Below are 23,982 nucleotides of genomic sequence, written 5' to 3' on the forward strand. Positions count from 1 at the left end.
ATCCTTGCATTTAGACAGCTGGAGCTCAGCTCTGTCTGAGAGACCCATCGGTTCCCATTCCCTCATCAGCCGGAAGCTCCCCGGGGCCCGTGTACGGATGGTGGGGCTGAGAGAGAGGGAAGAGAGCAGGACTGTCCCGGGATTGCGGGTCACGGAGTCCGGAGTCACAGCAACTACCCGAAGTCGGTGTTGAAAACGCCGCCCGGTGAGACCCCCAACCCGGAGACCCCTTCTCACCTCAACCGATCATCCGGGGCCTTTTGTGCCCCGCGCGCTGGTGAGCTCGAGCTTGGTCGGTTTAACGAGAGGATGAAGACGGTGAGAGAGGGGGCGGACAGGATGTTTGTCCCGGTGGGGACAGGAGGGGCTCATCTGTGGAAATGTCTGAGCCCACGGTGGTGGCGATTCACCACATTGGGGGGCAAACACCGGCAGACTGTTGCCCTGCGAGCGGGGCCAATGGTCCGGGCAAAGTGACAATTATTTGTGTTTTGTTGAGACTGTACCGGGAATATGGTGTAAAATCCCGCTCCCCACACTAACACCCAGACCCTGGACTGACACCAATCTACTGTCTTGTTTATTATTTATTGTAATGCCTGCACTGTTTTGTGCACCTTATGCAGTCCTCAGTAGGTCTGGAGTCTCGTGTAATTTTGTGTGTTGTTTTTACGTAGTTCAGTGTAATTTTTGTATTGTTCATGTAGCACCATGGTCCTGAAAAACATTGTCTCGTTTTTACTGTGTATGGTACCAGCAGTTATGGTGGAAATGACAATATACAGTGCCTTGACTTGACTCTGATCCTCCGCACTGCCAAGTCTTACCATTAATGCTATATTCTGCCATCATCTTTGACCTAATACAATGAACCAGCTCACACTTATCTGGGTTGAACTCCATTTGCCTCTTCTCAGCCCAGTTTTGCATCCTATCAATATAGATAGATAGATAGATGGATAGATATACTTTATTAATCCCGAGGGAAATTGGGTTTCGTTACAGCCGCACCAACCAAGAATTGAGCGTAAATATAGCAATACAAAAAACCCCAACAATCGAACACCAAAATGCAAACTGTGCCAGATGGAAAATAAGTCCAGGACCAGTCTATTGGCTCAGGGTGTCTGACCCTCCACGGGAGGAGCTGCATGTTCGATGGCCACAGGCAGGAACGACCTCCCATGCTGCCAAGTGTTGTATCACGGTGGAATGTGGCCAAAGTCCAACAGTAAAAAGTTCAATATCCAGTCTGCAAACACGTTCCTCGATCATAATATACCCCGGATTGCACTATCCGTTGTTAGCCAGATCAGTAAGCACCCAACTCCTTTGCGCTTACCGCTCTCAGTGCACTTCCGGTCAGCCGGAACGGTATTACCCACCGAACTCCTCTTCTCCAAAAGTCTCTGTTGTCTCGACCCGGTCCTTTTTCCTCGGCTTTGTGATCCCCCTCTGTGTGTTTTCCTCTGGATTTCAGCTGGGGTGTCCATCGCTCTGTTCGCTGAGCCGGACGGTGTTTGCTGGTCCGTGAAATATACAATGCGACCTTGCTTCTGTCCAGCGTGTCGGGATGTAACCATTTCCAGTGCTAAAGAAAACCCAAAGAAAACTCTCTCTACCAGCATGTTAGGTAGCGTGCAGCTTCGACGTGTTACCGTGAGAAAAAAAATACAAAAAATAACGGAAATTAAAAAGTAAGAAGAATAGATCGGATTGGCTGTACCAGGCTGCATGCACGACTGGTGCATGTGCAAGATATATCTTCAAGCCAGCACTTTAGATAAAATTTTAGTATCAAAATTGAGTAAAGAGATAGGTCTATACGAAGAGCATTTAGTAGGATTCATATTCTTTTTGAGAATGAGCAAAATGGAAGCTCCGTAAAAAGACTCTGGTTGTCTTCCTTCCTGTAAGGGTAGAACATAAATGTGGTATAAGCAAGGAGGAAAAAGCCTAATAAAATTCTCCAGAGAATCCACCGGGTCCTGGGGATTTCCCAGAATGCAATTCTCAAATAGCCTGAGCAATTTCATCCTGGGAAATAGGTTGATCCAATTGCCTACGATCATCTAACGAAAGATTAGGAATATTTAATTGATCTAAAAAATTATTCATTGCAATATTATCATTAACAGAGTCAGATCTATACAATTTAGAATAAAATTCTCTGAAAGTTCATTAATTTCAAGGTGGTCAGTTGTCATGTCCCCATTAATTTTATGTATTTCTTTAATTTGCCGCTTGGCTGAAAATGGCTTCAATTGATTAGCCAGTAGCTTACCAGTTTTATCTCCGTGAATATGAAGTTGACTTCTATCTTTTAAAAGTTGGCTTTCAATTGGATATGTTAAAAGAAGATCATATTTAGTTTTAGTTTCAATACGTCTCTTATATGTTTCAGGATCAGGTACAGAAGCATATTTATGGTCCAGTTGCTTTAACTGATTGGCTAATTCATTTCTTTCTTTGTTAGCTTTTCTAATGATGTTTGCAGTATAAGAAATAATTTGACACTGGATGTATGCTTTAAAAGTATCCCATATAATCAGGCTAGACGCCTCTTCCAACGTATTTTCTTCAAAAATAAAGAGTAATTTGATTCTCCATAATTTTTTTTAAAAATCCTCATCGGATAACAGAGTTGAATTAAATCGCCAAAATCTACTCATGGGGATAGTACCAGGAAGATTTAAAGATAGGATTACAGGAGAGTGGTCAGAGATAGCAATCTCTTTATATTCAATTGATCGAACTAATGGAATCATTTGACTATCAATAAAAATAAAGTCAATCCCGGTATAAGAATGATAGACATGAGAGAAAAAAGAATACTCCCTGTCCGTCAGATGCAGAAACTGCCAAGCATCAACTATACCACATTTAGTTAGAAAAGATTGGATAAACAAAGCTGATTTATTAAGTGTGGCTGGTTTAACAAATGAGCGATCAAATACTGGATCTAACCAGCAGTTAAAATCTCCTCCCATCACAAGGGAGTAGGTACACAAATCTGGCAAATATGAAAATAGACGTTCAAAAAATCCTGGATCATCTACGCTGGGGTCATAAACATGAGCAAAAACAATCAACTTACTGTCAAAACTCCCTGATACAATAACAAATCGACCATTAGGGTCCGAAACAACTTTATGCTGAATAAAGGAAACTGTAGTATCTACAAAAATCGAAACTCCACGTGATTTTGCGTTAAACGAAGAGTAGAATTGCATACCCTTCCACCCAGTAAAAAAAAACGTAAGGTATCACAGCTGCGTATGTGTGTTTCTTGTAAAAAAAAAATAATGGGTGCTTTCATTTTTTTAATATAAGCAAACACTTTATTCCTTTTGGTGGGGTGATTCACCCTTTCACATTCAAACTAAACAGGTTAATATTTCGAACCATTTTAAATACCAATCAACATGTAATTAAAAGATCTGGCCATAAGTTATTAAAACTAGAAAGCAAACCGTAAAGTAAGGTATTCAAACAAACAATCATATATTCAACCCAACACAGCTCCCAGAGAGAAATAGGCCCTACCCCCTCCCCTACCCAAAGCGAGAAAGCTGACCAATAGACAGTCAGTGAGCTAAGAACTAAGTACCGGCCCCAAAAAATCCGGCTGATAGAAAAAAAACTCCAGTCCTGCAAGGTCATTATGTCCCTACCAAGACACAACATAAAAAGCAAAATAACTCAGTATTCGAAAATATGAAAGGATCACTTTAAACAAATTCAAAGAAAGCTGTATTAAAATAAAGCCTCAAAAAGGGATAAAATAAAGTAGTATCAAAAAATATATAACAAAAGACAATATATGAACAGCCAAAACGTAACCTTATTTCAAATTCATATTAACAGAAGAAAAAAACTTGATCAAATAAGTATAACAGTTTTAGAATTCATCCTTCAGAAACTCCTTTGCATTTTCAACTGAATTTATTCTTTTTCGCAATCCGTTCTTCAAAACAATACTCAGACGTGCGGGGAACTGAAGAGATGGTTTATACCCTTTATCATAAAATTCCGACATAACTTCTTTATATTTCATGCGATCAGCCAAAACTTCAGGTGAATAGTCTTCCACAAATCTAACCTTGTAATTTTGGAAATCGATCATTCCTTGTCTCCGGGTATGGCGAATTAAAAGGTTCTTAATACGAAATTCATGAAAGGCTAGTCTGACCGATCTGGGTTTCACTGCCAAGGACAATGGCTTCAAAGCCAGAGAGCAAAAAGCTCCATTGAGCTTCGGCTCGGAAGTGAATAAAGCAGGAAAAAGCTGCTTCAGAAAGTTTGCAAAAAAACTTCGTAGGCTCAGCTCCTTCAATTGATTTTTCAAGACCCAGGATTCGCAAGTTACTTCTCCTATTTCTATTTTCGATCTGATGATCCTTCTCAGCATTTTATCATTGGATAAAGATAACTCTTTGCAGAGTTTAATTGTATCTTCAACGTCCTCAGCTTCACAGTATTCTCCTGAATTTGGTTCTCATGCTCAAATAAAGTTCACTGAATTGTATCCAATTTGCTGTTAAGCTGTTGAAACTCTTCACAGAATTCCTACTTTTGCCGTTTAAGGAAGTCACTGATTGAATCCAAAGTGACTGCGGATTCATCTTCTGTTTCTCTTTCTTTTGCAAACGCTTTGGTTCTTTTCCCAGCCACAGTAAAGCAGTATTGAAGTTTTATAATAAGGTTTCAAAAAAAAAAGACTGGTAGGAGACAATTAAGTAAACAGGGTAGGAGCAATCGAAAAGCGACCAACAGGGCTCTGACTGCTTCTTATATCTAACATCTGCTTCCTTCTTCCGCTTGACGAGTTGCCTCACGTGTTTCGTCAGCCACGGTTCCCTTTTCCTACCATTTTTTCCTTGCCTCAGTGGGACAAACCTATCCTGAACCCAGCACAAGTGGTCCCTAAACTTCCTCCACATTACTTCTGTGCTTTCACCTTTCAACACCTGTTTCCAATTTACTCTCGCTAGTTCCTGCCTCATCCATTCATAGTTAGCCCTTCTCCAGTTAAGCACTTTCCCATTTTGTCTGTTTTTATCCTTTTCCATAGCTATGCTGAGGCTAAGTGAGTTGTGGTCACTCTCACCAAAATGCTCCCCCACCAAGAGGTCTGCCACCTGACCAGGTTCATTACCCAGAACTAGATCCAGTATGGCCTCTCCTCTCGTCGAACGGTCCACATACTGTGTCAGGAATCCTTCTTGAACACCCCTGACAAATTCAGCCCCATCTATCCCCCTTGCAGTCAGGAGGTGCCAGTCAATATGAGGGAAGTTGAAATCACCCATAACTACAACCCTGTATTTCCTGCACCATTCTAAAATCTGCCTGCTTATCTGCTTCTTGATGTCCCGAGGGCTATTTGGGGGCCTATAGACCACTCCCGGCACAGTGATTGATCCCTTCCTATTTTTGACTTCCACCCACACCGACTCAGTGGACACTCCCTCTGCAGCATCCTCCCTTTCTACAGCCGTGATACTATCCCTGACCAGTAATGTTACTCCCTCCCCCTTTTCTACCTCCCATCCTATTCCTTTAAAACACCTAAACCCCGGTACCTGCATCAGCCAATCCTGCCCTTCCTCCAGCCAAGTTTCAGCAATGGCCACAACATCGTAGTTCCATGTACTGATCCATGCTCTAAGTTCATCCCCTTTATTCCTAATACTCCCAGCGTTGAAATAGACACACTTCAACCCCTCAAACTGGCTACATGTATGTTTTGTCCCCTGCCTGTCCTTCCTCACCAACTCAGAACACACAGCATCATGCCCTTCTCCTTCTACCCTCATCTCTGCACTCACATTCTGATTCCCACCCCCCTGACAAACTAGTTTAAACCCTCCCCAACAGCTCCAGCAAACCTGCCCACCAGGATATTGGTCCCTTTCCAGTTCAGGTGCAGCCCGTCCTTGTTGTACAGGTCAGACCTTCCCCAGAAGAGATCCCAATGATCCAGAAATCTGAACCCCTGCCCCCTGCACCAACTCTTCAGCCACACATTCAACTGCCATGACTTCCAATTCCTACCCTCTCTGTCTCGTGGCACAGGCAGCAATCCTGAGATTACCACCCTTGAGGTCCTGCTTTTTAACTTTTTCCCCTAACTCCCTATATTCCTTCTTCAGGACCTGATCCCTACTCCTATCTATGTCATTGGTCTCCACGTGGACCAGGACATCTGGCTGCTCACCCTCTCTCCTGAGAATACCGAGAACTCCATCCGAGATATTGTGGACTCTGGCACCAGGGAGGCAACAGACCATCCGGGATTCTCGATCTTTCCCACAGAACCACTTATCTGTCCCCTTTACTATCAAATCCCCTATCACTACTGCTCTTCTCTTTTCCCTCCTTCCTTTCTGAGCTGAGAGTTCAGTCTCGGTGCCAGACACACAACCACTACAACTTGTCCATGGCAGGTTGTCCCCACCAACAGTATCCAAAATGGTACGCTTATTGTTGATGGGAACGGCCACTAGGGGTGCTCTGCTCTTTCTGTCTATTCCCCTTCCCTCTCCTGACAGTCACCCAGTTACCTGTCTCCTGACTGTCTCCCTGCAACTCCAGTCTATTACTGCCTCCGCCCCCCGAATGGTCCGAAGTTCATCCAGCTCCAGCTCCCTAACTCGGATTGACAAGACCTGTAGCTGGATGCACCTCTTGCAGGTTTAACCATATAACCATATAACAATTACAGCACGGAAACAGGCACCATCTCGGCCCTTCTAGTCCATGCCGAACTCTTACTCTCACTTAGTCCCACCAACCTGCACTCAGCCCACAACCCTCCATTCCTTTCCTGTCCATATATCTATCCAATTTAACTTTAAACGACAACATCGAACTTGCCTCAACCACTTCTGCTGGAAGCTCGTTCCACACAGCTACCACTCTCTGAGTAAAGAAGTTCCCCTCATGTTACCCCTAAACTTTTACCCTTTAACTCTCATCTCATGTCCTCTTGTTTGAACCTCCCCCACTCTCAAGAAGCCTATCCATGACAACTCTATCCCCCTCATAATTTTAAATACCTCTATCAAGTCCCCCATCAACCTTCTACGCTCCAAAGAATAAAGACCTAACTTATGCAACCTTTCTCTGTAACTTAGGAGATGAAACCCAGGCAACATTTTAGTAAATCTCCTCTGTACTCTCTCAATGTTATTGACATCTTTCCTATAATTTGGTGACCAGAACTGTACACAATACTCCAAATTTGGCCTTACCAATGCCTCATACAGTTTCAACATTACATCCCAACTCCTGTACTAAATGCTCTGATTTATAAAGGTCAGCATACCAAAAGCTTTCTTCACCACCCTATCCACATGAGACTCCACCTTCAGGGAACTATGCACCATTATTCCCAGATCCTTCTGTTCTACAGCATTCTTCAATGCCCAACCATTTACCATGTATGTCCTATTTTGATTAGCCCCACCAAAATGTAGCACCTCACATTTATCAGCATTAAACTCCATCAGCCATCTTTCAGCCCACTCTTCTAAGTGGTCTAAATCTCTCTGCAAGCTTTGAAAACCTTCTTCATGATCCACAACTCCACCTATCTTAGTATCGTCTGCATACTTACTAATCCAATTTACCACCCCATCATCCAGATCATTAATATATATGACAAACAACATTGGACCCAGTACAGATCCCTGAGGTTTAGTCATCAGAGACAATTGTGCTGTCCCTCACTTCCCACATCCTACAATCGGAGCACTGGACTGCCCTATCTACTGCCTGCATTACCAGCTCCTAAGTTAATCAAAATAATTAAAGGAACATACCCAGCCTTACCTTACTGGGAGCAAGCTCATCCTCTGCCGCTGCTCGCCGAAACATCTCGAGCCAAAGCCTCAAAGCTCCACTCCTTCACTGGCCGCTCTCCACTCCAGTCCCATTAAAGGTGAATATGCAGCAGAGGAAACTGCTCCCATGCCCAGTGACCAGGGTGCAGACTGGGTGTGGTGAGCAGCAGCAATAATTGCAGAGTTCAGCACCGACAGTCACTCTCGAAATTGCATTCAGCAACGGTGATGGACAAATATCCAGCATGCAGCTTATTAAAACTTTCTCCTCAGTGTGAACCCAGTAGGGTGTCACAAGTGTAACATGCTGTAAGGTTTCACTGCGAATGGAATGGCCTCTCTGCAATGTATCACTGCTGAGGTAATGGTTTCTCTGTAGCAGTAATGTTTAGGTTATGACTAGAGATAACAGGGTTTTGGAGTGCAGGGCTATCCAATGAGAGAAATGTTGTTCTTTCTTGTGAGTCTGGAAGAGAGATTTTCACTGTATTTTGCTGGGGAGAGATGAGAAGACATGAATGGACAGAGTGGGCTCTTTTTCTTCTTCATTATTTTTTTTTACTCGCCCTATAGTCAAAGAAAGAACTACAAAGCCCAATCGTTTAATCGCATATTATGTATCGTTTGTTATTTTGGGGTACTGATTTGTAACAGGGGACACATCGTGCAGCATCCACCTAAATGATCTTTCTTAAATTTGGCCAGGCTGGGGGGCTATCACCCCCTATATTAAGCTGCTAGCTGAAACGAGAGTTACATAAGGTTAGATGACTGAGCGAATTGCTTCACACATTCCCAGCAGGTGAACGGCCTCTCCCCAGTGTGAACTCAATGATGGACATTTGGTGGCGATGGCTGAGAGAATCTCTTCCCAAAGTCCGAGCAGGTGATCAGCCTCTACCCAGTGTGAACTTGCTGGTGTCTCTGTAGGCTGGATGACCGACTGAATCTCTTCCCACACACTGAGCAGGTGAACGACCTCTCCCCTGTGTGAACACGCTGGTGTCTCTGAAGATGAGACAACCGAGTGAATCCCTTCCCACACACTGAGCAGGTGAATGGCCTCTCTCCAGTGTGAACTCGCTGGTGGCCCAGTAGTTGAGAGGACGAAGTGAATCCCTTTCCACACTCTGAGCAGGTGAATGGCCTCTCTCCAGTGTGAACTCGCTGATGTATCTTCAGTTGAGATAACTGAATGAATCCCTTCCCACAGACTGAGCAGGTGAATGGCCGCTCCCCACTGTGAACTCGCTGGTGTGTCATTAGGGGGGATGACCGAGTGAATCCCTTCCCACAGTCTGAGCAGGTGAATGGCTTCTCCCCAGTGTGAACTCGCTGATGTATCTTCAGTTGCGATGAGCAAGTGAATCCCTCCCCACAGTCCGAGCAGGTGAATGGCCTCTCCCCAGTGTGAACTCGCTGATGTACCTTCAGGTGGGATGAGCAAGTGAATCCCTTCCCACAGTCCAAGCAGGTGAATGGCCTCTCCCCAGTGTGAACTGACTGATGTGTCAGTAGGAAGGATGACCGAGTGAATCGCCTCCCACAGTCTGAGCAGGTGAATGGCCTCCCTCCAGTGTGAACTCGCTGATGTATCTTCAGTTGGGATGATCGAGTAAATCCCTTCCCACAGTCAGAGCAGGTGAACGGCCTCTCCCCAGTGTGAACTCGCTGATGTACCTTCAGTTTGGATGATTGAGAGAATCCCTTCCCACAGTCCGAGCAGATGAACGGCCTCTCCCCAGTGTGAACTCGCCGATGTACCTTCAGTTGAGATGACTGAGTGAATCCCTTCCCACAGTCCGAGCAGATGAACGGCTTCTCCCCAGTGTGAACTCGCCGATGTACCTTCAGTTGGGATGAGGAAGTGAATCCCTTCCCACAGTTTGAGCAGGTGAACGGTCTCTCCCCAGTGTGAACTAACTGATGTGACAGTAGGTTGGCTGACTGAGTGAATCCCTTCCCACACACTGAGCAAGTGAACGGCCTCTCTCCAGTGTGAACTTGCCGATGTACCTTCAGTTCAGATGACTGACTGAATCCCTTCCCGCAGTTTGAGCAGGTGAACAGCCTCTCCCCAGTGTGAACTTGCTGATGTACCTTCAGACTGGATGATCGAGTGAATCCCTTCCCACAGTTCGTGCAGATGAACGGCCGCTCGCCAGTGTGAACTCGCTGATGTTCCTTCAGTTGGGATGAGGAAGTGAATCCCTTCCCACAGTTTGAGCAGCTGAATGGCCTCTCCCCAGTGTGAACTCGCCGATGTACCTTGAGGTGGGATGAGGAAATGAATCCCTTCCCACAGTTTGAGCAGGTGAATGGCCTCTCCCCAGTGTGAACTGACTGATGTGTCAGTAGGGTGGATGACCGAGTGAATCCCTTCCCACACACTGAGCAAGTGAACAGCCTCTCCCCAGTGTGAACTCGCTGATGTACCTTCAGTTGGGATAATCGAGTGAATCCCTTCCCGCAGTCTGAGCAGGTGAACGGCCGGTCTCCAGTATGAACTCGCTGGTGAGCCATTAGGTCAGATGACCGAGTGAATCCTTCCCCACAAATTCAGCAGATGACCAGCCTCTGCCCAGTGTGAACTGACCGGTGTGTCCACAGGTGGGATGACCAACTGAATCCCTTCTCACACACAGAACAGGTGAATGGCCTTGTCCGGTGTGAACTTGCTGATGTACCTTCAGTTAAAATGACCGACTGAATCCATTCCCACTGTTTGCTCAGTGAATCGGTTCCCTCCACCCCCCACTGTGTAAAATGATGGGTGTGCCAGTCGGTCAGATGACCGAGTGAATCCCTCCTCACAGTCTGAGTAGGAAGGATGATCGAGTGAATCCCTTGCTCCTCTTCTTAAATTATCTGGACAGAGACAGCAAAACTGGCATGTTGTGTTCGAGATTCCAGTAGACAAATTCCTTGTCATGTTTAACCTGTAAAAATATTTACAAAATCCATCAATGGGTGTTGGACAATATCTCAGATGAGGTCACTTGAGTTGTCAACGTGTGATCTGGCATCACTCTGTTCAACTTCACTGTTACCCAAGTCAGAGAGAGAAATCATCTTCTAACTGGGCACAGTGCTGTTACCTGGAATGACCATCAAATTCTCTGATGCTCTTCCTGTCTCTATAAGAATTGGACCTCTCTGCCATCTCCGATCTGTGACCCAGCTCAGTTTGACTCTCTGCGCTGGTATTATTCCCTGTTCCCACTGAGCTGCATGGGTTCCTGTCCCCACAGTAACTGAGACACTCTCACACGAATAGCCGGCAGTGCATTCCACGCACCCACCACTCTCTGTGTAAAAAACTTACCCCTGACATCCCCTCGGTATCTATTTCCAAGCACCTTAAAACTATCTCCCCTCGTGTTAGCCATTTCAGCCCTGGGAAAAAACCTCTGGCTACCCACATGATCAATGCCCCTCATCATTTCATACACCTAAAAAAGGCTCTAAACATAAACAAGGAAATTATACATTGCTTTGAGAATTTGTTGGAAGTATACAAAATTATGAGGGTATAGATAGGGTAAATGCTAGCAGCTTTTTCCACTGAGGTTGGGTGGGATGACAACCAGATGTCATGGGTAAGTGGGGAAGGTGAAAATTTAACAGGAACATTTGGAAAAGCTCTTTACTGAAATGGTCGTGAGAGTGTGGAATGAGATGTCAGCGCAAGTAGTGAATATGAGCTCGGTTTCGCCATTTAGAAGAAGTTTGGATGGGTCCTGGATGGTGGGGGTATGGAGGGCGATGGTCCCAGTGCAGGTAGTTGCATTGGACAGCTTAAAGTTTTTTTCGGCATTGACTAGATGGGCCAAATAGTCTGTTTCCGTTTGAACTTCTCCATGTTTCTATGACAGAGAAGCTGGCTAAACTTGTTTGGAAGGGAAAAGGTAGGAGTGACAATGGAGCAGCAATGGCTGGAGTTTCTGGGAGCAATTCGGGAGCTGAGTGATAGATACATCCCAAAGAAGTGGAAGCATTGGAAAGGCAGGAGGACACAACTGTGGATGAAATGAGAAGACAAAGCCAACATAAAAGCCAAAGAGAGGGCAAACAAAAAAGCAAAAACTATTGGGAAGCTTTTAGAAACCACAGAAGACAACTAAAAAAAAGTTGGATCAGCTCGGGGGTGGAATTTTGATATTGTAGTCATTAATGAACCTTGGTAGCACCCAACATTCTGACGCATTTGGAGGAACAAAATATCCAAGGTTCCCTGTGCCAGTTACCTTTCAACTTTTATCTTGACAGGCATATACAAACTAGACACCCTCAAATTTTCACTTCTGAAGGCCTCCCACTTACCAAGTACTCCTTTGCCAGAAAACAGACTGTCCCAAACCACACTTGTCGGATCCTTTCTGATACCATCAAAATAGACCTTTCTCCAATTTAGAATCTCAACCCGTGGTGCACACCTCTCGTTTTCCGTAGTTACTTTGAATCTCATTGCATTATGATCACTAATTTCTGTCACCAGCCCTGGAACATTTCCTAACAGCTCATCGCACACTTCTACGTCAGGAATTCTACAAACTGATTAAGGGCACATTTGACAAACTCTACCCCCTTGAGTCCTTTTACAGTATGGGAGTCCCAGTCAATATATGGAAAGTTAAAATCACACTTTTGTTCCTTGTCATGGTCTGCAATCTCTCTACAAATTTGTTCCTCTAAATCCCTCAGACTGTTTGGTGCAACCAAGTCCCAATAATGGCTACAATATCATAATTCCCTGTCCAAGAGCTCATCTGGATTTCCTACGATGCTTCTTGCATTGTGATACACACAGCTCAGCACATTCATCGCACCATGCTCAACCATTTGATTGCTGACTCTGTCTGAGGTCTGAACAACATCTGACTGGTGTCAAGAAAACAAACTCTCTCTCATTGTCACAAAAACAAAGGAGCTGATTGTGGACGGCAGGAGGAATGGAGACAGGCTAATCCCTATTGACATCAATGGATCTGGGGTTAAGAAGGTGAACAGCTTTAAGTTCCTCAGCATAAACATCACCGAGGATCTCACATATAACCATATAACAATTACAGCATGGAAACAGGCCATCTCAGCCCTTCTAGTCCATGCTGAATGCTTACTCTCACCTAGTCCCACCAACCTGCATTCAGCCCATAACCCTCCATTCCTTTCCTGTCCATATAGCTATCCAATTTTACTTTAAATGACAATATCGAGCCTGCCTCTACCACTTCTGCTGGAAGCTCATTCCACACAACTACCACTCTCTGAGTAAAGAAGTTCTCCTCATGTTACCCCTAAACTTCTGCCCCCTAACACTCAACTCATGTCCTCTTGTTTGAATCTCACCTACTCTCAATGAAAAAAGCCTATACACGTCAACTCTATCTATCCCCCTCATAATTTTAAATTCCACTGTCAAGACCCCCTCAACCTTCTACGCTCCAAAAAAATAAAGACCCAACTTGTTCAACCTTTCTCTGTAACTGAGGTGCTGAAACCCAGGTAACATTCTAGTAAATCTCTGTCCTCTCTCTATTTTGTTGACATCTTTCCTATTATTCGGTGACCAGAACTGTACACAATACTCCAAATTTGGCCTTACCAATGCCTTGTACAATTTTAACATTACATCCCAGCTCCTATACTCAATGCTCTGATTTATGAAGGCCAGCATACCAAAAGCTTTCTTCACCACCCTATCCACATGAGATTCCACCTTCAGGGAATGATGCACCATTATTCCCAGATCCCTCTGTTCAACTGCATTCTTCAATGCCCTACCATTTACCATGTATGTCCTATTTTGATTAGTCCTACCAAAATGTAGCACCTCACACTTACCAGCATTAAACTCCATTTGCCATCTTTCATGTACATGGTCTGTACATACCGGCTGTGTTGTAAAAAGAGCACAGCAGCACCTCTTTCAACTCAGATAGTTGAAGAAGCTGGGGATGGGGCCCAAAATCCGAAGGTCTTTCTACAGGGACACAGAGAGTGGTGAATCTGTGGAATTCCCTGCCACAGGAAACAGTTGAGGCCAGTTCATTGGCTATATTTAAGAGGGAGTTAGATATGGCCCTTGTGGCTACGGGGGTCAGGGGGTATGGAGGGAAGGCTGGGGCGGTGTTCTGAGTTGGATGATCAGCCATGATCATAATAAATGGCGGTGCAGGCTCGAAGGGCCGAATGGCCTACTCCTGCACCTATTTTCTATGTTTCTATGTTTCTATGACACAATTGAGAGCATCCTGACTGGCTGCATCACTGCCTGGTATGGGAACTGTACTTCCCTTAATCGCAGGAACCTGCAGAGAGTGGTGCGGACAGCCAGCGCATCTGTAGATGTGAACTTCCCACTATTCAGGACATTTACAGAGACAGGTGTGTAAAAGGGGCCCAAAGGATATTGGAGACCCAATTCACCACAACCACAAACTGTTCCTGCTGCTACCATCCAGGAAACGGTACCACAGCAAAGGGACCAACAGGCTCCGGGACATCATCTTCTACCAGGCCATCAGACTGATTAATTCATGCTGATACAATTCAATTTCTATGTTATATTGACTGTCCTGTGTACAAACTATTTATTATAAATGACTATAAATTACACATTGCACATTTAGATGGAGATGTAAAGATTTCTACTCCTCATGTTTATGAAGGATGTATGCAATAAAGTCAATTCCATTCAATTCACCCTCTCCACTATCTGTTCTGTCATTCTGGCTCCCATTTCCCCTACAACTTATTTTAACCACACCACCCCTCCCCCCATCACTAGCACTAGCGAGCCTTACCACTGGATTATTAGTCCCCTCTTGTTCTGTTCCTCTAACTAACGAATCCCCTATCACTCCTTTGATTTTTCTCTGCCAGGTAATCTCAACAGTTTCTAAAGTGGTCCACCTGTTGTTGTGCGGGATGGACACAATAGTACTCTGCGATGGCTATTTAACCTCATTCCCCTTCCTGACTCTCACCCAGTTTCCTGTGTCCTGCACCTTGGGTGTAACTCACCTCTCTTCATGTCATATCTATCACCCCGTCCGACTCCTGGATGATCCGGAATTCATCCATTTCAAGTTCCAACTCCTTAAATTGCAGGGTTACAAGCTGCAGCTGGATGCACATCTTGTACGTCATGGCATCAGGGACACTGGAGGTCTTCCCACCTTCCCACCAATCTCCCCTCAAATTTGTAATGACCAGTGTGCACATAAAGCTTGTATTATGCAATTTTCCCACATGTGCACAGTGAATTTTATATAGAGAGGTATTCATTTTAACAGCTATCAAATCACTGTCTATAAGAACTTTGATCTCCTCTGGGTTTGTTTAAGTTCATCTGCACTCTCACACAACCTATGTTCCAGGCCTGTAACAGGTGATGATGGATTTTCTTGCCAGAGCTTTTGCACACGGTCCATGTGTCATTTGCTTGCTAAATGACGCTTAAAAGTCAGATTTCCAAATATCACTCCACTTCTTCCCACTTGCAAATTCTCCAGTAACTTTTGCGTCACCACAATACACACAGGTAACATCAGTTTCTGTATTGTACATAAATATTTCCCCTGAACCCTCCCCCAGGTGACTGACGGTGGTGAACTCAGTGATGGCAATGCCAATGAATATGAAGGGAAGGGCAGTAGTCTGTCTCATTGGAGTCTGGCACATTTGTGATGTGAAAGCTACTTGTTGCCCAGGACAAAGGTGTTTGCTATCATTATGTACCCAGAGAGAGTGGGACAAAACATGTTCTCACGGGTAGAAAAGTCCAGAACAAGAGGGGGTGGAACAAGCAACAGACACAAAATGCTGGGGGAACTCAGCAGGCCAGGCAGCATCTATGGAAAAGAGTACTAATGCTGAGTTCCTCCAGCAATTTGTGTGTGTTGCTCGGATTTCCAGCATCTGCAGATTTTCTCTTGTTTGTGACTGGAGGCAGAACAAAGGTGATTTTCACAACAGCTGATGTAAAAGATTTTGTTCCCTTTCTCCGAGTTCCCGATCCTTGCATTTAGACAGCTGGAGCTCAGCTCTGTCTGAGAGACCCATCGGTTCCCATTCCCTCATCAGCCGGAAGCTCCCCGGGGCCCGTGTACGGATGGTGGGGCTGAGAGAGAGGGAAGAGAGCAGGACTGTCCCGGGATTGCGGGTCACGGAGTCCGGAGTCACAGCAACTACCCGAAGTCGGTGTTGAAAACGCCGCCCGGTGAGACCCCCAACCCGGAGATCCCTTCTCACCTCAACCGATCATCCGGGGCCTTTTGTGCCCCGCGCGCTGGTGAGCTCGAGCTTGGTCGGTTTAACGGCTGGGCTACTGATCACGTGACCAGCCCCTCCCCCACCGCTGTCAACAGAGGAGTCACGCGCTGCGCTATTCCCATTGGTGCGAAGCGATGTCAATCACTGATTCCAGCCAATAGCGGAGGTGGACCAGCCGAGAGGGCGTTACCCCCGCTGACACCGTCTCCCGAACTTTCCGTCACGGCGGGACAACCGTCAAAGTAAATGTCCGCTTTCTGATTTATTTCCATTTCCCTCCGAGGGAAGTTGGGGCGTTTGTGAAGCGTCTCCTGCGGCCGGAGTCTGATGTGTCGCTGAGAGGTAGGAGGAGACCGCTCGGCCCGTCGGTTTGATGCCGGTTCCCCGGGGAGGGAGAGGATGAAGACGGGGAGAGAGGGGGCGGACAGGATGTTTGTCCCGGTGGGGACAGGAGGGGCTCATCTGTGGAAATGTCTGAGCCCACGGTGGTGGCGATTCACCACATTGGGGGGCAAACACCGGCAGACTGTTGCCCTGCAAGCGGGGCCGATGGTCCGGGCAAAGTGACAATTATTTGTGTTTTGTTGAGACTGTACCGGGAATATGGTGTAAAATCCCGCTCCCCACACTAACACGGGTCACACAGACCAAAGAACAAACTGCCGGAGGAACTCAGTGGGTCGGGCAGCATCTGTGGAGGGAAATGGACCGTCAACATTTCGGGCCGAGACCCTCCCTCTGGACTGAGAGTGGACGGGAAATAGTCCGAGAAAAGAGGTGAGGGGTGGGGATGGGGCAAGAGCTGGGGAGTGAGAGGTGGATCCAGGTGAGGGGGAGGTGGGAAGGTGGAAATAGTGACGGGGGTGGGAGGTGAGTGGTTGGGGCAACACGGGGCTGCAGAAGATGGAAATTAATTCCATAGAGGATTAACAAAGAGGTTAGAGAGTATTTGTTATGGAGAGTGCAATGAAGATTCACCAGACTGATCCCTGATGTGGTGGGGTCATCATATGAAGAGAGATCAAATGTGATAACCCTTTCATTTAGAGAATCGAGGACTGAGAGGTGAACACATTGAAATGCACAACATCATTACCGGCTGAACCAGGGATCCCAGTCTCTGAAAAAGGGGATGGACTGTCCGGGACTGAGATGAGGGGAAATGTCTCCACTCCGAGGGTGGTGAATGTCTGTAAATCCCCACCACAGAGGCCGGTGAAGACTCGGTGATCGTCCTGACATAAAACAGCGGCCGGCAGATGTGTGGAGACCGAAGGGATCGAGGAAATGAGGATCGGGCAGAAACATGTGGCTGAGATGGGAGAGCAGCCGTCATCTTGTTGATGGTTAGAGGGGCTGAATGGCTAACTCCTGCTGTTTCTCACTTGATGTTTCAGTGTTCCTGTCCAGTGAGGCTGGAGGAATGTGAATAGAAATGAGTGTTTATAAACATGGACAGATTTAAATGAAAACTGCACATTTCCGTTTTGGGTCTGAATTGTGTGTTGGACCGGGATGGGAATCGAGCCCGTCACTCTGTGACCTGGGGGTGGAGGGTAAGGGACAGGGAAGATCTGGAGGGAAAAAGTAAAAATAGATCTGGTGTAAATATGGAATAATGTGGGAAATGTAGCGGATGGTTCGGGCAGCGTGTGAGGGGCGAGGAGCAGAGTCACCGGTTCAGGTGGGAGACCCTCCACCAGTCATGTGATCCCATTTCCTGTTCACGTTTTTCCACAGACCTGCATCATCTGTAGTTCACTGCTCTACGTGTACGTGTAGCTTCATCTTTTGCCTGTTCAGACAAGTCAGTGAGATCCGGATCTGTCACATCCTCTCATTGTGGGTGGGCAATGTTTTATTCTGCAATATTTTCAGCATGTTTCCATATTACCACATAACAATTACAGCATGGAAACAGGCCATCTCGACCCTTCTAGTCCGTGCCGAATGCTTACTCTCACCTCGTCCCAGGCCTCAGACCATAACCACTGGGCTGAGGCCTGGGACTAGGCCTCATTCCACTGTTTTTACCAGCTGAAGGGCAGCCAATGTTTCTGGCTGTATGACCCATTTATGTGAGAATTTAGCCTTTTGTATTTATCTGAGCTTTTCATAAGTTAAGTTATAGTTTAGTACAGTTTCGTTAAGCTTCACTCCAGAATTTCCAAAGCAATAACCCATTCGGTCAAATAGTTCCACACAATTAAAATAGTTTATTACATTTTTTAATTTTGTACTACTTATATAATTTAACTATTTAATATGTATGTTCTTATTTTAAATCACAATGGTTAAAATCTATTGTTATGAATTAGGTTCTATTGCTGCCGCAGAGACAACAAATTACATGACATCTGCCAATGCTATTAAACCTGATTCTGATAATTGGTCTGGGAGACCCACCACCGGTCACCTGATCCCAGTTACTGCAGATCGTAATGCGAGATTGAAGCCTTTTCTATTTATTTGCTTTCCTCAGAAATGACAACAGTTCAGTTTCCTTCTCTGGTTCCAGAGCAGAAGCTCAGTCTGTCTAATATTTCCACACAATTAAAATGGGGAATTTGCTTATTCTTATCACGTACTGAGCTACAGTGAAAATCTTGCCTGACGTACCATCCACACAGATCAATACATTACAACAGTACATTGAGCTGATATACGACAAAACAATAACTGTAACAAAGCATTATGGCTGCAGAGAAAGTGCAGTGCAGATAGACATATGAGGCAGGGTCACATCGAGTTACATTGTGAGTTTGAGTCCATTTTATTGGACTGGAGACCATTAATTTAGCTTATAACCACAGACAGGAAGCTGTCCATGAGCCTGGTGGTACGCACTTTAAGGATTTTGTATCTCTTCCCCGATGGGAGATTGGGTTTGCAGCAATAATGTCCAAAGTTGTGGGCATCTTTGAGTACACGGCCTGCTTTCCCGAGGCAGGGGAAGTGTAGGAAGAGTCCATAGAGGGGAGGCTTGTTTCTATGATGTTTCCAGATGAGACCAAAGTTCTCTGCAGTTCCTTGCAGTCATAGGCAGAGCTTTAGCCATGCAAAGGCGTGAAGTATCGACAAGAAGCTCAGAGACCTCGGCCTTCTCCCTGCCTTGTGTAGCTGGATCCTGGACTTCCTGTCAGATCTCCGGCAGGTGGTAAGAGTGGGCTCCCTCACCTCTGTCTCTCTGACCCTCAGCACACATGCCCCACAGGGTTGTCTCCTTGGCCCCCTCCTTTACTCTCTGTGCACCCATGACTGTGTCGCCACCCACAGCACCAATCTGTTCATTAAATTTGCTGATGACACTACATTGATTGGCCTCATCCCAAATAATAACTTTCAGTTGATCAAATGCTTCCTGACAAGTCTCGGTCCAAACAGACTTTTCACCCTTCTTCAGGAGAATAGTCAGAGGAAGAGCGATATCAGCAAAGTTCTTCCAGAACTTACAATAATATCCAACCATTCCCAGAAACCTTCCAAGAGCCTTCTTACCAGTCTGTCACAAAAACTGTGGGTCAACTGTCTAAGAAAAATAACAAGATGGTTTGAATGGCAAAAATAGATTGAGGTGCTTTTATTTACAAAGATAGTGGAAAAACAAAACATTGGATGTCCACATCAAAACAAGAAATTTAAAAAAAAAACTATATATATATATATACACACAGCTTGCAATTGTCACCTGTCCGGTTAACAGCCACCCTCAGACAAAACAAAAAAAGAACCCAAAGCCTTGGTAACCCAAGGCTTACAACAGCTAAGCCAATCCCCCTAGACTAACCAAAAGCTAATTAACTCAATTATCTTCCATTTCACACAATCTGAAACTCTACCACCAGTTCTCACAATAAACACATATACTTCATCACAGGATTCACCATTTCCCGGTTAAATAACTTAAATAAACCCCAAAACTTTACCACAAGATGAGTAATTAGGTAACATAACCCTTGTCCCAGGTAAAGATGGTACCCTCCACCATCGGCACACCTGTGCAGGTTGCTGCTGCCTCTATATAAGACAGCTCTATGCAGCAGCTCTGTTTCAGACCCACTGACTGTGGAGGAGAGAGACGTCAGATTATCATGACACTTCAGCAAAACACTTACTGGAAAGATGAATATGAATAAATTGACCTGAGATAATAAAACTGTGACATAGTGTGTTTCTTTTTTTCATACCTGTTACAGCTGGGGATGAGTGTAAAATTGTGACTGTTGATTTATTGTGACGCGTGCACTCACCACAATAACAGAGGGAATAATGTGTGTGGATGACCCTTTGAGTGTTTTACCGAGTGTGCCATGAGACATCTGTAATCAGTGACGGGCCTTCGTCACACAGTCGGAATAGGAACTTCAGAAATGGCCTGGATTTTGCCTGCACAGGAGCCAACTTGCCTTGACCTACAACACAGCCAAGACAGATCACAGTGGCATGGCCAAATTCACTCTTAGCTCAGTCAGCTGTAAGGTTGGCCCTGGAAAGCCTGTCAAACAGCTCTTCTACTACAGAGATATGCTCTTCCCAAGTGTCACTCCCTGTGACTAAGTCATCAATATAGGCATCTGTGTGTCCTAACCCTTGAATTACAGAATCAATCATTCTCTGGAATGTTCCTGGAGCATATTTCATTCCAAATGGCGAAACATTGTATTCATACAACCCAGAAGGTGTCACAAATGCAGAAATTTCTCTACCTCAGTCCGTCAATGGAACACACCAATACACTTTCACAGATCAATCTTTGTAAGAAATTGCCTTTTCCAACCCTATTGATGCAATCATCCACCCTAGGGATAGGATAGGCATCTGTTTTTGTTACTGCATTTACCTTCCTATAATCAGTGCAAAATCTAACACTACCATCAGGTTTGGGCACAATAACGCAGGGTGAGCTCCAATCTGATGTTGAAGGCCTAATAATACTATTTTCCAGCATATATTCAATTTCTTGCTCAGCCAATTTACACTTTTCTACGTTCATGTGATATGGGTGTTGTTTAATCAGTTTGGCTTGACCAATATCTACGTCATGTACTGCGACCGTGGTTTGCTTGGGAACATTGGGAAATAAATCTTTAAACCTCAGAATTAATTCCTTCAGCTGTTGTTGTTGCTTTGGCTGCAGATGAGCCAACTTGTTGTCAATGTTTTCGAGAACAACGGAGTTCATTAGCCTAACTGGGACCATGTTTGGCTTGTGAAAAGTCTCAGACGAGTCAATTGTTTCATTCTCAGGGTTGCCAGATTGATATGTTTGACAACACTCACCAATGGTGCCTGCTTGTCAGAATAAGGCATTATCATATTGATGTGTACTACCTGTGTTAGTTTACGTCAGTCGTGTGTTTTAATACCATAATTCACATCATTAATTTGAGAGACTATTTCATACAGTCCGTTGAATTTCGCCTGAAGTGGATTCGTCAACATTGGAGATAAGGCAAGCACATTATCCCCCACCATATATTTTCTTTTGTTTTGGTCTGCTTATCAAACCAACACTTCATTTTGTTTTGAGAAATCTTTACGTTTTGTCTCGCTAGACGACAGGCTTGGTGTAGTTTATTTCTGAACTTCAAAACATAGTCTAACAAGTTAACATGTCCATCCCCATCAATCCACTGTTCCTTTAACAAGGTCAAAGGTCCCCTCACTCTATGACCAAATACAAGTTCAAATGGACTAAAGCCCAGTGACTCCTGTACCAACTCTTTTAAGCCTGATTTATACTTGTGCGTCAAGTGTACGCCATCGGCACTACGTACCCTACGCCATACCCACGCTGTACCTTACGCCGTAGGGTGACGTGCAGCTCCTCTAAAAAGTAACTCACGCGTCACGGCGACGCAGAGCGCAACAACTGTGATTGGTCCGCTTGGTAGCATCGCATTTCTGGTTGCTTTTCTCTGCCATGTCTGTACACTGATGCAAAATAAATGGTTGGAGACAATGAACCGAATCGTCAAGTCTACCTGCCAACATCCGAAAATCTTTGAAATGCATTTCCTTGTCCATGTCTCTCATGAAAAAGTTCAACAGTGTCAGAGAAACCCCACCGCCAACTTGCATTTTGGTGGTGAAGTGCAAAGCGATGCAGACACAACTACGCATGCTCGCTACGGCGTAGGGCTACGCAAAAATAAAATGGGGTAGGATACGGCGTATCCCAACGCATCAACCTTTACTGCGAACAAAAGCAAATGTATTCCTTCACCCCAGTCTTTTCCATTTTCAACACAGTATGTCTTAATCATTGTTTTGACAGTAGAATTAAATCTTTCCAAAGCCCCTTGTGATTCCGGATGGTACGCAGACGACGTAATTTGTTTAGGTCCCAGTTCATAAACTACCTGCTGGAATAATCCAGATGTAAAATTACTTCCTTGATCAGACTGGATTTCTTTAGGCAAACCAAATAAAGTAAAAAAAAAACTTAAGAGCCTTCGTCACAGTTTTAGCTTTAATATTTCTGAGAGGTATTGCCTCTGGGAATGTGGATGCGGTATACATAATAGTTAGCAAATACTGATGGACAGCTTTAGTCTTTGGCAATGGGACAACACAATCCATTATAACTTTGGAACAGGGTTCTCCGAATGCAGGTATAGGCCGGAGTGGGGCCACTGGGGTAACCTGATTAGGTTTACCCACAACTTGACAAGTGTGACAAGTTCTGCAAAAGGTCACAACACCTTTCCTCAAATTAGGCCAGTAAAATTCCTTTATAATCCTGTTTACAGTTTTATTCACTCCATAATGGCCATCTAAGGGCATAGTGTGGGCCAAAGTTAAAATTTCAGTCCTATAAACTTTAGGAACTACAACTTGGTGAATAATTGTCCATTCCTCACTCGCAGGCATAGCAGGTGGCCTCCACTTCCTCATTAACACTCCATCCTTGAGATAATACCCTACTGACATTTTTTTAATCTCATCATCTGAGAGAGATGTTTCTTATAAAGCTTCAATCTCAGGGTCCCAGTTCTGTTCTGCTATAAACTCCTTCCTAGACAGGGATAAATCTTTCTCATCAGACTTACTACCTGAATCCTGTTGAAACAATGAAGGCAGAAAAGTCCCTGACAAGTCATCATAACCTGAATCCCAATTTTGGCTACCTTGGGTATCAGAATCGTGCTGCACAGAACCGTCTGCATTAGCAGACTTTTTCACCATACTTCGAGTTACTGTGCAGGAAGTATAAATGTTAAAATCCATCTGTGGGTCGTCAGTGGTTGGCTTAGTTGTCAACTGCACTGCAGGAACAACATTACCATCTACCAGGTCATTCCCTGACAGCAAAGTAACATCTTCCACCTGTAAACTGGAGCATAATCCAATTTTAACAGGTCCCGAAACCAACCCTGACTGTAAAGTTACCCTGTGCAATGGCACAGAAACCATGCCACCCCCAATGCCTTTAATAAGATTTACCTCATCACCACCAAACTTTAGAAGGCTGTCTAACATAAGTGACTGAGAAGCCCCAGTTTCTCGAAGAATTTTCACTGGTACCGGTGTTGACCCTTCCATTACTAATACAAACCCATCTGACATAAAATGATCGAATCTCTTCTTAACTCGGTCAGACCTCTCAGTCCTTAAATGAGCCGCAACAAAATGTTCAGAACCCTGTGGGTTTATAGGTGCTTCAACATACTGATCACAGGCATTTGGGACTGCCTCCTTTTCCTTTTTCTTCTTCAGGACAGAACAATTAGCCATCATATGACCAGCTTTCTGACAATAGTAACAAGAGAGACCAGAATATTTCTCCTTCAACTGCTTCCCTTCATTCTTACCTTATTACTAATCCCAGCTTTAATTTCTGGTTTACCCTGGTTAT

At 44.9% G+C, this 23,982-nt stretch overlaps 2 protein-coding genes across 4 annotated transcripts in view; one reads left to right on the top strand and one right to left on the bottom strand.

Moving 5' to 3' along the window:
• LOC140208329 (uncharacterized) overlaps nucleotides 1–23,982 on the top strand; it is a 330,302-nt gene that overhangs the window by 17,756 nt on the left and 288,564 nt on the right. The window lies entirely within an intron of this gene.
• Nucleotides 1,210–16,150, bottom strand: LOC140208337 (uncharacterized). 3 transcript variants are annotated; one of them, XR_011888739.1, is made up of 3 exons: nucleotides 16,104–16,150; nucleotides 7,837–10,786; nucleotides 1,210–1,591 (listed from the first exon to the last, which is right to left on the bottom strand). XR_011888739.1 is itself a non-coding variant. In XM_072276933.1 (2 exons), the coding sequence occupies exon 2, from the start codon at nucleotides 10,368–10,370 to the stop codon at nucleotides 8,745–8,747; it is 1,626 nt and encodes a 541-aa protein (XP_072133034.1). In that variant the 5' UTR covers nucleotides 10,371–10,786; nucleotides 16,104–16,150; the 3' UTR covers nucleotides 4,885–8,744. The 3 variants fall into 3 exon arrangements, 2 of the variants coding, with proteins under 2 accessions (XP_072133034.1, XP_072133035.1); XM_072276933.1 differs by lacking the exon at nucleotides 1,210–1,591 and having other exon boundaries at nucleotides 4,885–10,786; XM_072276934.1 differs by lacking the exons at nucleotides 1,210–1,591; nucleotides 16,104–16,150 and adding an exon at nucleotides 13,692–13,746 and having other exon boundaries at nucleotides 4,885–10,786.

This window comes from Mobula birostris, chromosome 13, assembly GCF_030028105.1.
Source record: "Mobula birostris isolate sMobBir1 chromosome 13, sMobBir1.hap1, whole genome shotgun sequence".
Classification (NCBI taxonomy): Eukaryota; Metazoa; Chordata; class Chondrichthyes; order Myliobatiformes; family Myliobatidae; genus Mobula; species Mobula birostris.

What these genes read in the sequence shown, in the direction of transcription:
- LOC140208337 (XM_072276933.1), bottom strand. Translation starts at nt 10,370, where the DNA reads ATGGCTCACCAGCGAGTTCATACTGGAGACCGGCCGTTCACCTGCTCA.